Here is a 15,108-nt window from a genome sequence, read left to right on the forward strand (position 1 = left end):
AAAGTCCCAACTTTCTGTGGGATTTAAAATCCTGTGTTCTTAAAGATACAAGTGTCATGCACCTTCCTAGACCAGCCAACACTGATGGTGAAGCATTCCTGGTGTTCCACCAATGCTTGTATAGCCATAGAAAATTAGCCCTTTCTGTTGATATTTTCTGGGGCAAGGTGGTCTGGTGCCAAAATAGGGATATGCGTGCTGTCTATTGTTCCACCACGGGTCGGGAATCCCATAGCTACAAATCCATCCATTGTGTCCTGCACATTCCCAAGAGTCACAGTCTTGCATAGCAGGCCATGATTAATGTCCCTACACACTTCAGTGACAATAACCCCTCACAACAGATTTTTCCAATTCCAAAATGATTTCCCTCTGACCAATAGCAGTCCGGCATTGCATGTTTCCACAGTACAATTGGCACTTTCTTCTCCACTGTCAGAGCAGATCTCATTGTGGTGTCCCTGCCCTAGAGAGCTGGGACAAGCTCAGTACACAGATCCAGGAATGTGGTTTTGCAGATTCAAATGTTCTATAGACACTGCTCATTGTCCCAAACCTCCATTGTGATGCAATCCCACTAGTCAGTGTTCATTTCTCAGGCCTGGAAGGAGCATTTGCAGCTGCTCCATGAATGCCACCAGCAGCTTTGAACTGGCTTTGACTATGTCCCACAGCACTCTGTCCTCCAAGAAATTGTCTTGTTCCCTGCTGATTCGGTTCTTGAAGCTCTGCAAATACCGGAGGATAATGCATCCTGTGTTGGCAATGCTTATGACAATAGTGCAGAGCTGTGCAGGTTACATATATCAGTCAGAGATGGCGAACAGTGAAAAGGACCACATGCATTCCTGGGATTTTTTAAAAAAGGCATGAAAATTATGGGATATGGATGAAATTATGGGATGGAGAAAGTTGCATGCTGGGAAGTTGACCCCTTACCCCCAGTCACATCTGTGCAACTTGTTTCTGCCCCACTATGCATTGCCAAAACGTCCCAAAAGACAGGGTGCTGGACAGTGGTCTGTTGCACACTGTGATACCTATTGATGGTGCACCACACTGTGCATCAACACAAGCACCGTGTGGACTCAAGGAGCCAAGTGGATATGCACACAAGCGATATATTAATGGTGGCAGCTGTATGCCAGTGTAACTTGCATTGGCCAAAGTATGTAGTGTAGACATGGCCTGAGGTCTCTAAATATAACCAATTTTGGATGCAGAGTTGCTTCCTGGGTTGGGTTGAGATTCCTGAAAGAAGGGATTGCCCTGCATGGTGTTTGACCACCTTTGTTTCAGGGTTGGTGTATACGTGTAACTAAAACAAGTTATGTTTACAATATAGAATGTGTGTCGTTGATTTCTCCTCCACTGGGAGGCACCTGCAAGGCCCTGGACTTTGGCCACTTCTTGACGAATGGGTGTCAGAACACCTGGGGTTGGACGATGGGGCAACAGTATTTATAGAAGGAACCTGAAATGCCTATGACAGTTTTAGATGTTAAGCATTTTTTTAATGGTTTTAGCCTTTTTGATGCAAGAGCCTGATCCTGCCACCCTTATTTACACATGTAATCCCACAGAAGACAACTGGATTACACACATAAGTAAGGGTTTACACTAGGCTCATGTCGTTTAGATTCAGGCCTGCACTCTTGATGAGAGGGGCTATTGATTTCAATGGGAGCAGGATCAAATTTGTAATGTGTCTGTATTAATGTCAGGTGTTGTACATGAGCTAAATCCTGTTCACACAAGTCAGCCACTGAGCTCAGCAGGACTAATCCTGTGCACAAAATTAAGCTTTTGCATATGTGATTGCACAATTGAGGTGTTAAATGGAAGCAGGAACAAGGCTAGCATTGCCAATTTTGGTTGGACATATTCCTGGAGGTTTCATCACATAACATATTCTTTAATTAAAGATTAATCTTTAATGCCTGGAGACTCCAGGACAATACTGGAGGGTTGGCAACCCTGAACAGGGCTCATTGATTGCTATGGGACTACTCACATAAGGCAAGTAGGATTTTTGCCCTATCTAACTTAGCCACTCTGGCATTTGAAAGGAGTTGAGAGGCAAATAAAGCCTTGCACTTTTTTTGAGAGAGACACACATTGACCCCCATATTTAAAATAAATTAACTAGTGATAACAAAGGAAATTGCCCTAGAAGCACACATTTAGAATGAGGTTATAGAAAACAAATATTATTCAAACAATCCTACAGCAGATGTGGTCTGTACTGATTTCAGCATTTCTAAGGTCATTCACAGTAGGAGCCATTTCTTTTAAACAGTATAGGTCAAATTCAGCCTGGCATAACTCCTTTGTTTTCAGTGCAGTTATACAGAGGAGGAAAGTTTTCCCTAAGAGTTTGATGAGTGCTCCAAAGTGTGGCAATTTTGACCATGGTACATAATATTTCCCAGCTCATACTAACATTCGACTACTTTGCCTCCTAATTGCTAGGAGTTTGCTTTTTAATAATAATTATTACCAAAGGTAAGGTAAGAAGGTTGCTATTTTAACATTAGGAGAGGGTTAATTTGTATCTGAATTAATACTGAAATGTTCAGCATTGCAGAAAGTGTTCTGGATGGAAATTTTTTTTAATTGCCAGTTTTTACGCCCATATAAAAATACTTCTCTGAACAGCATCTCTCCTTACCAACATTTGGATTATTATTTATATCATCGTAGCACCTAAGAGCCCTAGTCCTGGGCCAGGACCCCGTTCTGCCAAGCACTGTACAAACACAGGACAACAAGATTGTCCCTGACCCCAAAGAGTTGCAGTTCTTTACAGTCCTCCAGGGAAACACCCGTGGAAGGTAGTTGATGAGCTGTCAAATGCAAGGATTGGTCTGTTCACTTAAAACCTAAGAAACGTTCCTCTACCTCCACTCCCACCTTCACCCCTCATAACAAAAATAAGATGCATCATTTGTGGCACTTTATCAAGCTGCTGAAGAAATGCAGGCCAGGAAGACACAAATAATAGTTAATGTCACATAACAATTGGTATTAAGCAAGCTATATTGCAGTGATGCCATTTTTTATTTAACGTGTACATTATCAGCCGGAATGTGCCCTGCCATGTTGGCTGAACAGTAGGGTAGAGAGGAGTGGGAAGAGATCAGCATGCACTTAAGCCGACAACGTAGCGATGAAATAGAAAAGTATAACTGAAATCTAGCCTCTCTTTTCTCTTCATTTTATTGGTCATGTTCTTAGCTTTGCAGCAGTACATAAGCTCCAGCTTTCTATTAAACAATCTCTCCATATGCATTTTGATATTTTCTTTAGGGGATGAGGAGAGCAGAAATAATACTAACAATGTGATTTTGCTTGTTATTTGTGTCTCTTGGCACTTTGACACTCGTGTTTTGAATAGTTTAATAGAGAGGAAATCAATCCCTTTTAAAACCTTTACGTTACCTTGAAATTTCAGGGCTGAAATAGTTCTTGGTGTAAAGAACATGGAATAGAGCCAAACAGCTTCAATACACTTTAGCTGAAATTAATCTCAAAAGCTTCTGCACTTTACTAGACAATTTCACTCTAAATGGATGCATCTAGGGCAATTTTTTTCCCAACTAAATTGAGTGAAGTATAAAAGGGATAAGTGATACATCTTCACTCACTCTGCTGAAGCACAGCAAATTTTATCTTCCAGAAACAATGAATTATTAAGATCTTTACCTCTAATTTTAGATTTAAATGAAGATTTTGATTTAACCAGTTCAGAAGTGCTGTCTGTGAGTAAATCAGGCACTCTCTCTTCTTTTCAACATTTTTCTAACACCAATAGGCTTTTTTTGGGGGGGGGGGGGGGGAGTTTACAGTTAAATTCTGTGACAGGGCATCATCACTGTCCTCTCTCTTTTCTAGCCACAACCCACTAGAACAGGGGTTCTCAAACTGGGGATCAGGACCCCTCATGGTGGGTCACGAGCTGTCAACCTCCACCCCAAATCCCGCTTTGCCTCCAGCATTTATAATGGTGTTCAATATATAAAAAAGTGTTTTTTAATTTATAAGGGGGGGGGTCACACTCAGAAGCTTGCTATGTGAAAGGGGTCACCAGTAAAAAAAAGTTTGAGAGCCACTGCACTAGAAGATCTTCTTCTGGTCAAACACCTTGTGCAATTTATTCACAGTGTTCTTTCCCAGCACCTTAACAAACTTGTGCAGCACTGTGTTTCCAATTGCATACAATCCTTAGCTCACTGATCCAAGGAGGGGAAAGACTGGTGGTATCTTCTCCTGAGAAATGCAATGGCAACGCCAAGGCCCTGGTAAGCCTGCCACTTTCTCCCCCCATCCCCTCCACAGCACTTCGTTCCTGTGCCTCTTCTATCCTGTGGGTAAAGGGTTAGTTAACCTTTGGGGCTCCTCTCAGCCCATCACAATTCACCAAGTAGGCACAGCTCCTGCTAATCAGGACTCTTCCTGAGCAACTACTTGTAGATGCAGTGACTAGAGTACTGCATCAGTTGCTGCTTCCCAGAACTCTGTCTCAGATTCCCTGGTGTGAAAAAAATCTTTTCAATGACACAGATCAGTGGTACCACTAACTGAGAGTGAGTTTCTGTCCCTGAATGGGCATACTTCATGTGAAATCCCATTGAAATTAATGGAACTATCTGTGGAGTAAAGTAGAACTCAGTGTGTGTTCCTCCTTTCCTGCCTTGTATGGTGGAATGGAAGTGGGGGCAAAGGTGGCTTTAAGCTACCTTTGTGCTTCCTTAATTCTGGTTGTGTGTGTATCACTAGGTATGTCTATGCTGCAGTTAGAGAGACAAGGTGGGTGAGGTAATATCAATCAAACTACACTCTCGAATGAACTCACACCGGAAAGTGATGAAAGACAGGAACACCCCATCACCTGCTGCGGGTGAACACTTGTCACAAAGCGATCACTATCATTCTGACCTCTCAGTCCAGAAACCTGCACAACGCTTTCAAAAGATGAGCCTGGGAGCTTAAATTAATAATTCTGTTAGACACTAAAACTCATGGACTGAACAGACACACTGGATTTATGGCTTATTACAACAATCTGTTACCCACTAACTCCCCCCCCCACACACACACACTTTGTCCTACGACTGCAGAAGTGTTAATGAGCCACTCACTCTACCTTTGGCACCTTAGAGACTAACAAATTTATTAGAGCATAAGCTTTCGTGGACTACAGCCCACTTCTTCGGATGCATATAGAATGGAACATATAATGAGGAGATATATATACACACATACAGAGAGCATAAACAGGTGGGAGTTGTCTTACCAACTCTGAGAGGCCAATTAATTAAGAGAAAAAAAACTTTTGAAGTGATAATCAAGCTAGCCCAGTACAGACAGTGTGATAAGAAGTGTGAGAGTACTTACAAGGGGAGATAGAGTCAACGTTTGTAATGGCTCAGCCATTCCCAGTCCTTATTCAAACCGGAGTTGATTGTGTCTAGTTTGCATATCAATTCTAGCTCTGCAGTCTCTCTTTGGAGTCTGTTTTTGAAGTTTTTCTGTTGTAATATAGCCACCCGCAGGTCTGTCACTGAATGACCAGACAGGTTAAAGTGTTCTCCCACTGGTTTTTGAGTATTTTGATTCCTGATGTCAGATTTGTGTCCATTAATTCTTTTGCGTAGAGACTGTCCGGTTTGGCCAATGTACATGGCAGAGGGGCATTGCTGGCACATGATGGCATATATCACATTGGTAGATGTGCAGGTGAACGAGCCCCTGATGGTATGGCTGATGTGATTAGGTCCTATGATGATGTCACTTGAATAGATATGTGGACAGAGTTGGCATCGGGGTTTGTTACAAGGATAGGTTCCTGGGTTAGTGGTTTTGTTCAGTGATGTGTGGTTGCTGGTGAGTATTTGCTTTAGGTTGGGGGGTTGTCTGTAAGCGAGGACAGGTCTGTCTCCCAAGATCTGTGAGAGTAAAGGATCATCTTTCAGGATAGGTTGTAGATCTCTGATGATGCGCTGGAGAGGTTTTAGTTGGGGGCTGAAGGTGACAGCTAGTGGTGTTCTGTTATTTTCTTTGTTGGGCCTGTCTTGTAGGAGGTGACTTCTGGGTACTCGTCTGGCTCTGTCAATCTGTTTTTTCACTTCAGCAGGTGGGTATTGTAGTTTTAAGAATGCTTGATAGAGATCTTGTAGGTGCTTGTCTCTATCCGAGGGATTGGAGCAAATGCGGTTATATCTTAGAGCTTGGCTGTAGACAATGGATCGTGTGGTGTGTCCTGGATGGAAGCTGGAGGCATGTAGGTAAGTGTAGCGGTCAGTAGGTTTCCGGTATAGGGTGGTATTGATGTGACCATCGCTTATTAGCACAGTAGTGTCCAGGAAATGGACCGCTTGTGTGGATTGATCTAGGCTGAGGTTGATGGTGGGATGGAAATTATTGAAATCATGGTGAAATTCCTCAAGGGCTTCTTTTCCATGGGTCCAGATGATGAAGATGTCATCAATGTAGCGCAAGTAGAGTAGGGGCGTTAGGGGACGAGAGCTAAGGAAGCGTTGTTCTAAGTCAGCCATAAAAATGTTGGCATATTGTGGGGCCATGCGGGTACCCATAGCAGTGCCGCTGACTTGAAGGTATATATTGTCCCCAAATGTGAAATAGTTGTGGGTGAGGACAAAATCACAAAGTTCAGCCACCAGGTTAGCTGTGACATTATCAGGGATACTGTTCCTGATAGCTTGTAGTCCATCTTTGTGTGGAATATTGGTGTAGAGGGCTTCTACGTCCATAGTGGCCAGGATGGTGTTTTCTGGAAGATCACCGATGGATTGTAGTTTCCTCAGGAAGTCAGTGGTGTCTCGAAGATAGCTGGGAGTGCTGGTAGCGTAGGGTCTTAGGACAGAGTCTACATAACCAGACAAGCCTGATGTTAGGGTGCCAATGCCTGAGATGATGGGGCGTCCAGGATATCCAGGTTTATGGATCTTGGGTAGCAAATAGAATACCCCTGGTCGGGGTTCTAGGCATGTGTCCTTTCCAAGATCTGAAGAAGAGCTCTACCTAAGCTCCATAGCTTGTCTCTCTCACCAACAGAAGTTGATCCAGTCAGGGATGTGTGCAGGAATTTAAATTTGACCCCATTTGGGGGCTCCGGAGAAGCTCAATCTTCCCTTCCTCCACCCGGTCCCGGCCCCAGCAGGAGCTCGATCTTCCCTGCCTCTGTGGCTCTGGGGCCAGAGAAGTTCTGTGCCCCTGACAATTATTAGGGGGGCTGGTGCCCCTGCTTACCCCCTCTTGCACACACCCCTAGCTTCAATAAAAGGTATTACCTCATCCAGCTTGTCTTTCTTATATCTTGGGACCAACACAGCTACAACTACACAGCACACACTGCAATATGACACCTGCGGTTGGGCCCATACCCACTGGCTGTTTAATTGTGGTTTAGACACTTGAGTTCAGGCTAGAGCCCAGGCTCTGAGACCTGGTATCTGGCATGGGCCAGCTGCAGATATCTAATTGCAGTGTAAACATACCTGTAGACTGCAGCAAGGGATGCTCTAAATTGTGCCATCTTGTCATGACCCTCTATAGCAGTGGCTCTCAACCTTTCCAGACTACTGTACCCATTTAAGGAGTCTGATTTGTCTTGTGTACCCCCCAAGTTTCACCTCACTTAAAAACTACTTGCTTACAAAATCAGACATAAAAATACAAGGGTCATAGCACACTATTACTGAAAAATTGCTCAGTTTCTTATTTTTCCCATAGAATTATAATGTACATCAATTGGTATACATATATTGTACTTACATTTCAGTGTATACTATATAGAGCGGTATGAACAAACTCCCGGCCAATGGGAGCTGCGGAGCTGGCGCTTGGGGCGGGGGCAGCGCATGGAGTCCCCCTGGCCATGCCTCCACTTAGGATCCAAGGGACATATTGCCGCTTCCAGGGAGTCATGTGGAGACAGGTAGGGAGCCTGCCAGCCCCGCAAGACCCCCCGCTCCGCACCAGCAGGGGTCCTGGGCTGCCCCCACCCCCCAGAGCACCCACAGAACCCCAGGGTTGCCCCCTCCCCTCCCCTGAGCACCCACGGCACTCCTGGGCTGCCCCTGCTCCAGAGCACCCAAGATTAAGTCAAAGGTATATAGTACAAGTCATGGACAGGTCACAGGCCATGAATTTTTGTTTACTGCCAGTGACTTGTCCATGACTTTTACTAAAAATACCCATAACTAAAACGTAGCCTTATCTATAGACTATTATGTTGACATAGAAAAGCCAGAGTTCAGTGCTTTCTGACGATGCTGCCACTCACTTCTGCCTCCTTCAACCCACCCTCGACATGCCCCCCTATGTTGGGGACTGAAAGGGGGCAGCATAAAGCCATTATGCCAACTCTATGCCAGCACCTACAATGAGGGTGTTCTGTGAGGGCAATTTAAGTATCCTTTACAGACCCTTTATAACACTCTGGTGGCATCAAGGGGCCATTTTGTAATGCACAGTCTGTCTAATGTGAAGAAAGATGGTAGAAATGGGTCCTAAATTTCTAAGAGGTTACTTAGGAGTTGCTCTTTCTTTTGGGAGATCTATCTCCCTGACTGGAACAGAGCTGAACTACTTGGTAGTTTGTCACTTAAAACCTTTCTATTTAGAGAACTTTTAAAAAAAGCTCTTCTGCCTTATGTTAAAATAGGTATTATATATTACCAATCCATGTGCAAGCACCTTTACAATTTAAGCTGTTGTAAGCATCATAGTCAGCACTTAATAATTAAAAGAAGAAAAATCTTTAAATCGTGAGTTATTTCTGTTGATTGCCCCTGTGTATTTTTACAGAGCACATTGATCTGTGAAATGTGTCCGTGAGTCTGTCTATTTGTGAGAGAGAGACCGACCCTAGGAAAGGAGCTAGGGAATAGATTTGTAGCTCCTTGCATACAAAACTGCCCATCTTTCCATATGAAGGGGACCAAATTCAGCCCTGACAAAAGCAGGGACAGCTCTTCCCACTGAAGTCAATGAAGTAACTGCAGTCATTTAAGTGCAATTTGTGCCCATGTGCTCCAGGGCAATACTTTGCACAGGAAGTACAGCACATTCATTTTCTGAAATGATGCAATATTGTGATGTAAAACAGCTGGCCAGGGTGAGCTGTTTCTGGAATACAGACCACTGATGACTCATCCTTCTCTTAGCCCATCTCTCTGCACTTCTCTTTATGACAGGGCATTTCTGTCATTCTGACTGTTGCCCATTTTCAGATCAGCTAAACCGATATAACAAAGGCAAGACATATTTCATACACAAGATACAAGAAAAGTTCAGCATAGACAATCAGTGGCAAAGGCTTGGACAACTATATCTTCATTGAGCAGTATAAATGCCAAAATTAATTTTAATTCATCTGTTCCCAGAACTTGCCATGTTTATTGAACTCTGAATTATTCACGGGGCAAGTTTACAAGGAGTTCGCCTGGTAAAATACTACTTTAATGCTGCTGGGATTCTTTTATATCATGAATTATATGCTAGGATGTCTTTTTACTATTCCACATCTAAGCAAAAATATGTTTTCATTCTCTCACAAATGGAGTGTGAATGAAGGTGAACTTGTTGGTTCAGCAAGCATTGGTCACAAAAATCACTGGACAATTCTCTGCTGCTCTGTATTGGGGGAATTCTACTGCAGTCAATGGGTCAGAGCCCATTTGCACCTGAAGAGAATTTGGCCCATTAAAGAAAGAATCTAGCAAAGCTCTTTTTATAGGTCCCAATTCAGCAATGTCCTCAAGTCTCATTGACTTCGCTGGGAGTTAAACGTACTTCAGTGCTATGCTGACTCAGGACAATAATGGTTTATTGATTACCATAGGGAAAAAAAGACTAGAGAAGGAATTTGTGCAAAGCGATTCTCCTTATGATTTATGGCTGAAATAGGGGGCAAACATATCAAATAAATCAAAGCAAGATCATATAACATTGATTTAAATACCGGGATCTTAATCGTGCTCCCAGGGAAATCTGTGAGGTTTTGCCATTGATTTCAATGAAAGCAAAATCAGGCCTCTGTATATTAATTTTGGATTGTGTCATAAAAGTATTTTTTGATTTATAACTAAATGCACGATGAAGATTTAATGTAACAATGCTGTTGATGATGACAACTTGTTTAGCATAAAACACAGGATTCATTTCTCCATTAAATTATTAGGAAAATAGTATTTAATGAAATATTCATTATACAAAGTGATACATAGCAAAAGTGCTTACAAAAAACCAAGCATTGCTATGACAAGTTACACTAGCCAATATGAAACAAGCAAAACAAAACAAAACAAAAGAAAGCTACATGGACCTTGTCCATATTCGAAAATTGTATGCGTTTGTGTTGGATTGAAATACTTATTTTCCACCAGTAAAGTTCCCATTATAAGAGCCATCTGCTAAAAAGATGTTTGTGCACCTCTACATTTGGTAATCTCAAATGAAGCTATGTTCTTTGGTTTTGTTTGAAAAAGGTGCTGTCCATCGTGTTAAACCTCAGCACTAGTTACCTTAAAAATGGTGTTTCTCAGGAAACAGAGGTGTTCAATATTGATGGAAAGTTGTCTCTGTTTGGTGATGGCTATTTGGTGGCCTACATTATTTGTTCCTAGTAGACAAAACAGCCACCAAGTTTGGATCTGGAGCTGAACTTCCCCCAGGGTTTGGAGTGATTTGGATTTAGGACTATAACAAAAAACCACTATAAAATTGGCACTAAATGGCATTTTTCCTGTCACTCTTGGCAGAGATACCAGGGTATTCCTGCCTCTGTTGCACAGAAGATTTCCCTACTGTCGGACAGGCAGTTTCACCAGTAATGCCAAGGTCTGAATGAAGCTGGAGTCTAAAACTACCTCTTACCCTTAGAAGAGATTTCAGGCACATCGGCAGGACAATATGGGGCCCTTTCACTTCCACAAATGGTGCTGGACTGTGGATAAAAAGAGAACTTCAGTCTCAAGTGCTGCCAATCCAGCACATTTCAAGAGCACTGAATTTACTTTAAATTGAAAGCAACATCTCCTTCCAAAACAACCCCCCACTTCCCAAAAAGCTGTGTGTTAACATAGGCTGTGAGCCATGAATTCCCCCTTCTTTATAAATAATTCTTTCAGCAATGCCCCCTCCCCAAACCCCCACAAACAAAACCAAACAATCCCCAAACCAAAACAACAACATAAAATCACAACTTCTTGTGTAATCCCTGATCCAGCAAAGCATTTAGGCATAAAATGAACTTCAGGTGTGTGAGGTGAGCAGAGCCATTTAAGTCAATTAAAGGTAAGCAGGTGTTCCAAGTGCTTAGCTAGATCTAGATCAGGGCCCTAGTCATTTTCTGACATCGTTTCTAGAGCAGCTAGTCTGCAAGAGGTTAGATTGTGCTGCCATTGATTTTATTCACATATTCTTCCTATCATTAAATTGAAGATAGGTCAGCTATTGTAAACATCCCAACAATGCTTTCAGTGGAGATGGCACAGAGTCCAAAAACTGTGGCATGGGTATCCAGAAAACCTGAACATGACTATCCAGGCTTGGATCACATAATAGACTCTCACCAGCATTTAGTTACTATCATAGAAGCTCCCGGGAACATGACTGGACATTGAGCAGTAAATTATCCAGCAATGTGGATATACAAAAAGTTACACCTTTTAACAAAACTTCTGCCACAAGGACGGATTTTAAAACAATCCTTGTTAGTGAATTTAAAGCTTAATCCCCGGCAGTAGGAAACAATTCTTGGGACCAAATTCAGCACGGGTGCAAGTGAACACATCTCCATTGATTTTAATTCTGTGTACGGCTCAACAGATGTTGATGAGCCTTGATTCAACTATAGATAGTTCAGGCTCTGTGGAGACTCACTGACTTCTAGAGGATTGTGTCTACTTAGAGCAGAATTGAATTTGGCCTTTAGAGTGTGATTATACTTTGAAAGGTGACTATAATTAGCATTGTGGGGATATATATGTATTCCCTTTCAAGGACTTCCATAGTGAATTCATTCAGTTTATAAGTCAAAGGACAATTTTTCTAATTGCCTATTTTGCAAACTATTCCTATTCATACTCATTTACTATATCTAATCAAATGTTGCTGTTAAATTAATTATATCTATGCACTTACAGTAGAAGACTTTAGTTTCACAGTGTCTCTTCTGTTTCTGCACTTGATAGCACAGATAAAAAAAAAGTACAATATTAACAGAAAAAAAAAATCAAGCTGTGTTGTTCTTATCTCTTACTTCCCCACCAGTAATAAAGAACACAGACCATGTTCCTGTTCTTGGGCAGGGCTGCTGTTTGAGGAAAAGTCACAAGGGTCATGGTGAAAAGAACAAAAGCTGTGGAATTTTTTTGAAATGTCCATTACTGGGGCATTGTTTTGAACCTCAGACAACCTTTATTTCTCCATATTAGTGCAAATAACTCCTTGAGCTGAGATAACACGAGAGAGAGATGGGTAGAATCATCACCGTACCAGAGCCAACCTTTGGAATCCTAATGGAAATCTTTACAGGATATTTGTTCATATCTTTTTGTTTTGTTACCCTGGGGAAGGGAAAATCTCTCTGAAAGTTCCCTGCTGTAGCCAGTGTGCTGTTGTTCCAGAACTCTTGCTCTCTGTTAGCCGGCCAGGCTGAGTCTGGCAACTCTCAAGGTTTTCAGTGAAAATGATATAACTGTTTCCCATCCTATATATATATGGGTGCCTGCTCCCCCCATAAAAAAGGTCAAAAGTCAAGAATATCTAAAAAAATCAAACACGAAAACCATGATTGCTGTCCCAGCCCTGACAAACATGCAGCCCTAATGATACGCAAGGTGTAGCAGAATCCATTTTGCTCTTCCATAGCTCAGCCTTGCTAACCAGGGTACAGAGTTAGTTTGGAGTCCATCCTTGGCCAAAATCCTTTTGATTTTAATGTGAGTTTTGTCTCAGCAAGTACTGAATGAACACTGTAGGATCAGGCCCCTTGTCAACACAATTAGCAGGTGTGACTCAAGGACACAAAGGGCCAGATCTTCAACTGGTGTAAATTGGGATAGTTCCATTGACTTCAGTGCATCTAAACCTACTTATACCTGCTGAAGATCAGGCCCATTGGTTGAAATTCACCCCAAGTGATGCTTATGGACTGCCCTCTGCCTTTAGGTCTATTTCACTCATAATGAGTACTATGGTGAATAACACCCAGGGACAAATCCTGCTTGCCTTAGCCATATGAGCCACCCTGCAGAAGTCAATGGAACTAATTACACAAATAAGGTAAGCAGGATCTGGCTCATGTAATTGTAACATAGATACTGTACTTCTCTAACCCAATCACACTTTAAAGTAATCAGATTTGAATCAAAGTGTCCATTTCCCTGTTAAATCCACTGTTGAGTGTCAACAAATGCTGATAGGTGTGCAATAAATATCTGTGTTACCAAATTGCTATCTTTTATAAGAGCCATGAGTAATCAGGCTTTAAAGTAAAAGGGGCCTGTTTGTTATAGGCTATACTGGCTGCATCTGTGATAAAGTGAACTTATCTCTGCAACTGGCATTTTAATCCTTTGGCAATATATTGTAACTTGGTGAAACAAATGATCCTGTGTCTTAGAAAGTAGGTAAATGGTGAGCTATACTGCAGACATGTTATCTCTTCCAGTTATTGAGCAATCAGGATGTGAGTCAGAAGGGGAAATTTGTAACAGAAGAAATTTACCAGTCCTGCCTCTTTATTTTCACACCTTTTCAAATCACAGGCCTGGAGTTGGCATTTCTGACATAACCTGATGAGTTTTGTACCACTTCTCTTGCAGTCTCCTTGTTTTGTAGCAAGCTATTGTTCAATGCGAATATCTCCCAAATAAATCCAAGGTGTCTTATAATAGCATCTAAAAATGTGTGTTTCATGACAGATTTATTTCAGTACCACAATGTTTTTATTTTTATGCAAATATGATTCAATTGCAAGTATAATTAAAACAACCGATCCAGAGCCTGATTCTGATCTCAGTTACTCAAAGTGATTCTACTTAACTCCACAGACTGAGATCACATTCTGACTCCTCAGAATTAATTTTTCCTTGTACTGCACATAAAATAATTATATCCTACTTGCTAGGCATAGAAAAGAAAAACAGGGTTTATTTGGGGGCCTTATGATTAATGCTGTTCAATGTAGTTTTTAAAATATATAGATCTTTACCTGAGGCATCAACAGCAGCTTAGTTTGTTAAAACAGAATAAATCCTAGCAATCTGATTTTACTTTTCCCATTAAAGCTGATTGCATTCCTTTTTGCACTGCATGCAGCTTGGATAGTGATAACAGTTGCTTTTGTTTCTATGCAGTTTAGTTATCAAATTTAGCTCTCTGAAATGGCAACTGCACAACATGACATCTATACCCTGAGCAAATGCAAGAAACAAAACATCACCCCAAGAGGTCTGGACCTTGCATTTTGCTGTGATGCTCAGAGTTCCTTTCCCAGACCTGAAGAAAGTCTCTGTGTGGCTCGAAAGCTTGTCTCTCTCATCAACAGAAGTTGGTCCAATAAAAGATATTGCCTCATCCACCTTGTCTCTTTGGTTTCTATTCTAGCTCACTTTCTGGTTCTGACAGGCTAGCATAGTTTCACAACGTTCAAGTTGCAAATACTACTGCAGGGGAATGAAGATATCCAAACACCAACAAAAAACAGTTACATTTAATTTATCAACACTAACTCTATGGAAACATATTATTGATCTAGAGTTTTGTACAACCTGGCAGCTATGAAGTTTTCTGTTTCTGTTGTAAATTCAATAAAACCATCTATAAAACAATATGGCAGTCTCTGGATCATCTCTGAATGAAATATCACAACATCAATACTATAATACAGATAACTAAGATCCTGTATATCCCCTACAATCCAGGTGAAGAGCATGATGATTTTAAAACAAAAACAATGCCTGTGAAACTTCAAAATTGTAACCACACATCACTGAACAAAAACACTGACCCAGGAACCTATCCTTGTAACAAAGCCCGATGCCAACTCTGTCCACATATCTATTCAAGTGACAT

General features: G+C 41.6%; 1 protein-coding gene across 2 annotated transcripts in view; it reads right to left on the minus strand.

Annotated features, from left to right (window-relative positions):
- Positions 1–15,108, minus strand: part of CASP3 (caspase 3) — a 75,261-nt gene that overhangs the window by 14,714 nt on the left and 45,439 nt on the right. For both annotated transcript variants that reach the window (XM_034771394.1, XM_034771393.1), the window contains exon 8: positions 10,903–10,972. In XM_034771394.1, the coding sequence (XP_034627285.1) occupies positions 10,903–10,972 (70 nt within the window). The remainder of the gene's footprint in view (positions 1–10,902; positions 10,973–15,108) is intronic.

This window comes from Trachemys scripta, chromosome 5, assembly GCF_013100865.1.
Source record: "Trachemys scripta elegans isolate TJP31775 chromosome 5, CAS_Tse_1.0, whole genome shotgun sequence".
Taxonomy (NCBI): Eukaryota; Metazoa; Chordata; order Testudines; family Emydidae; genus Trachemys; species Trachemys scripta.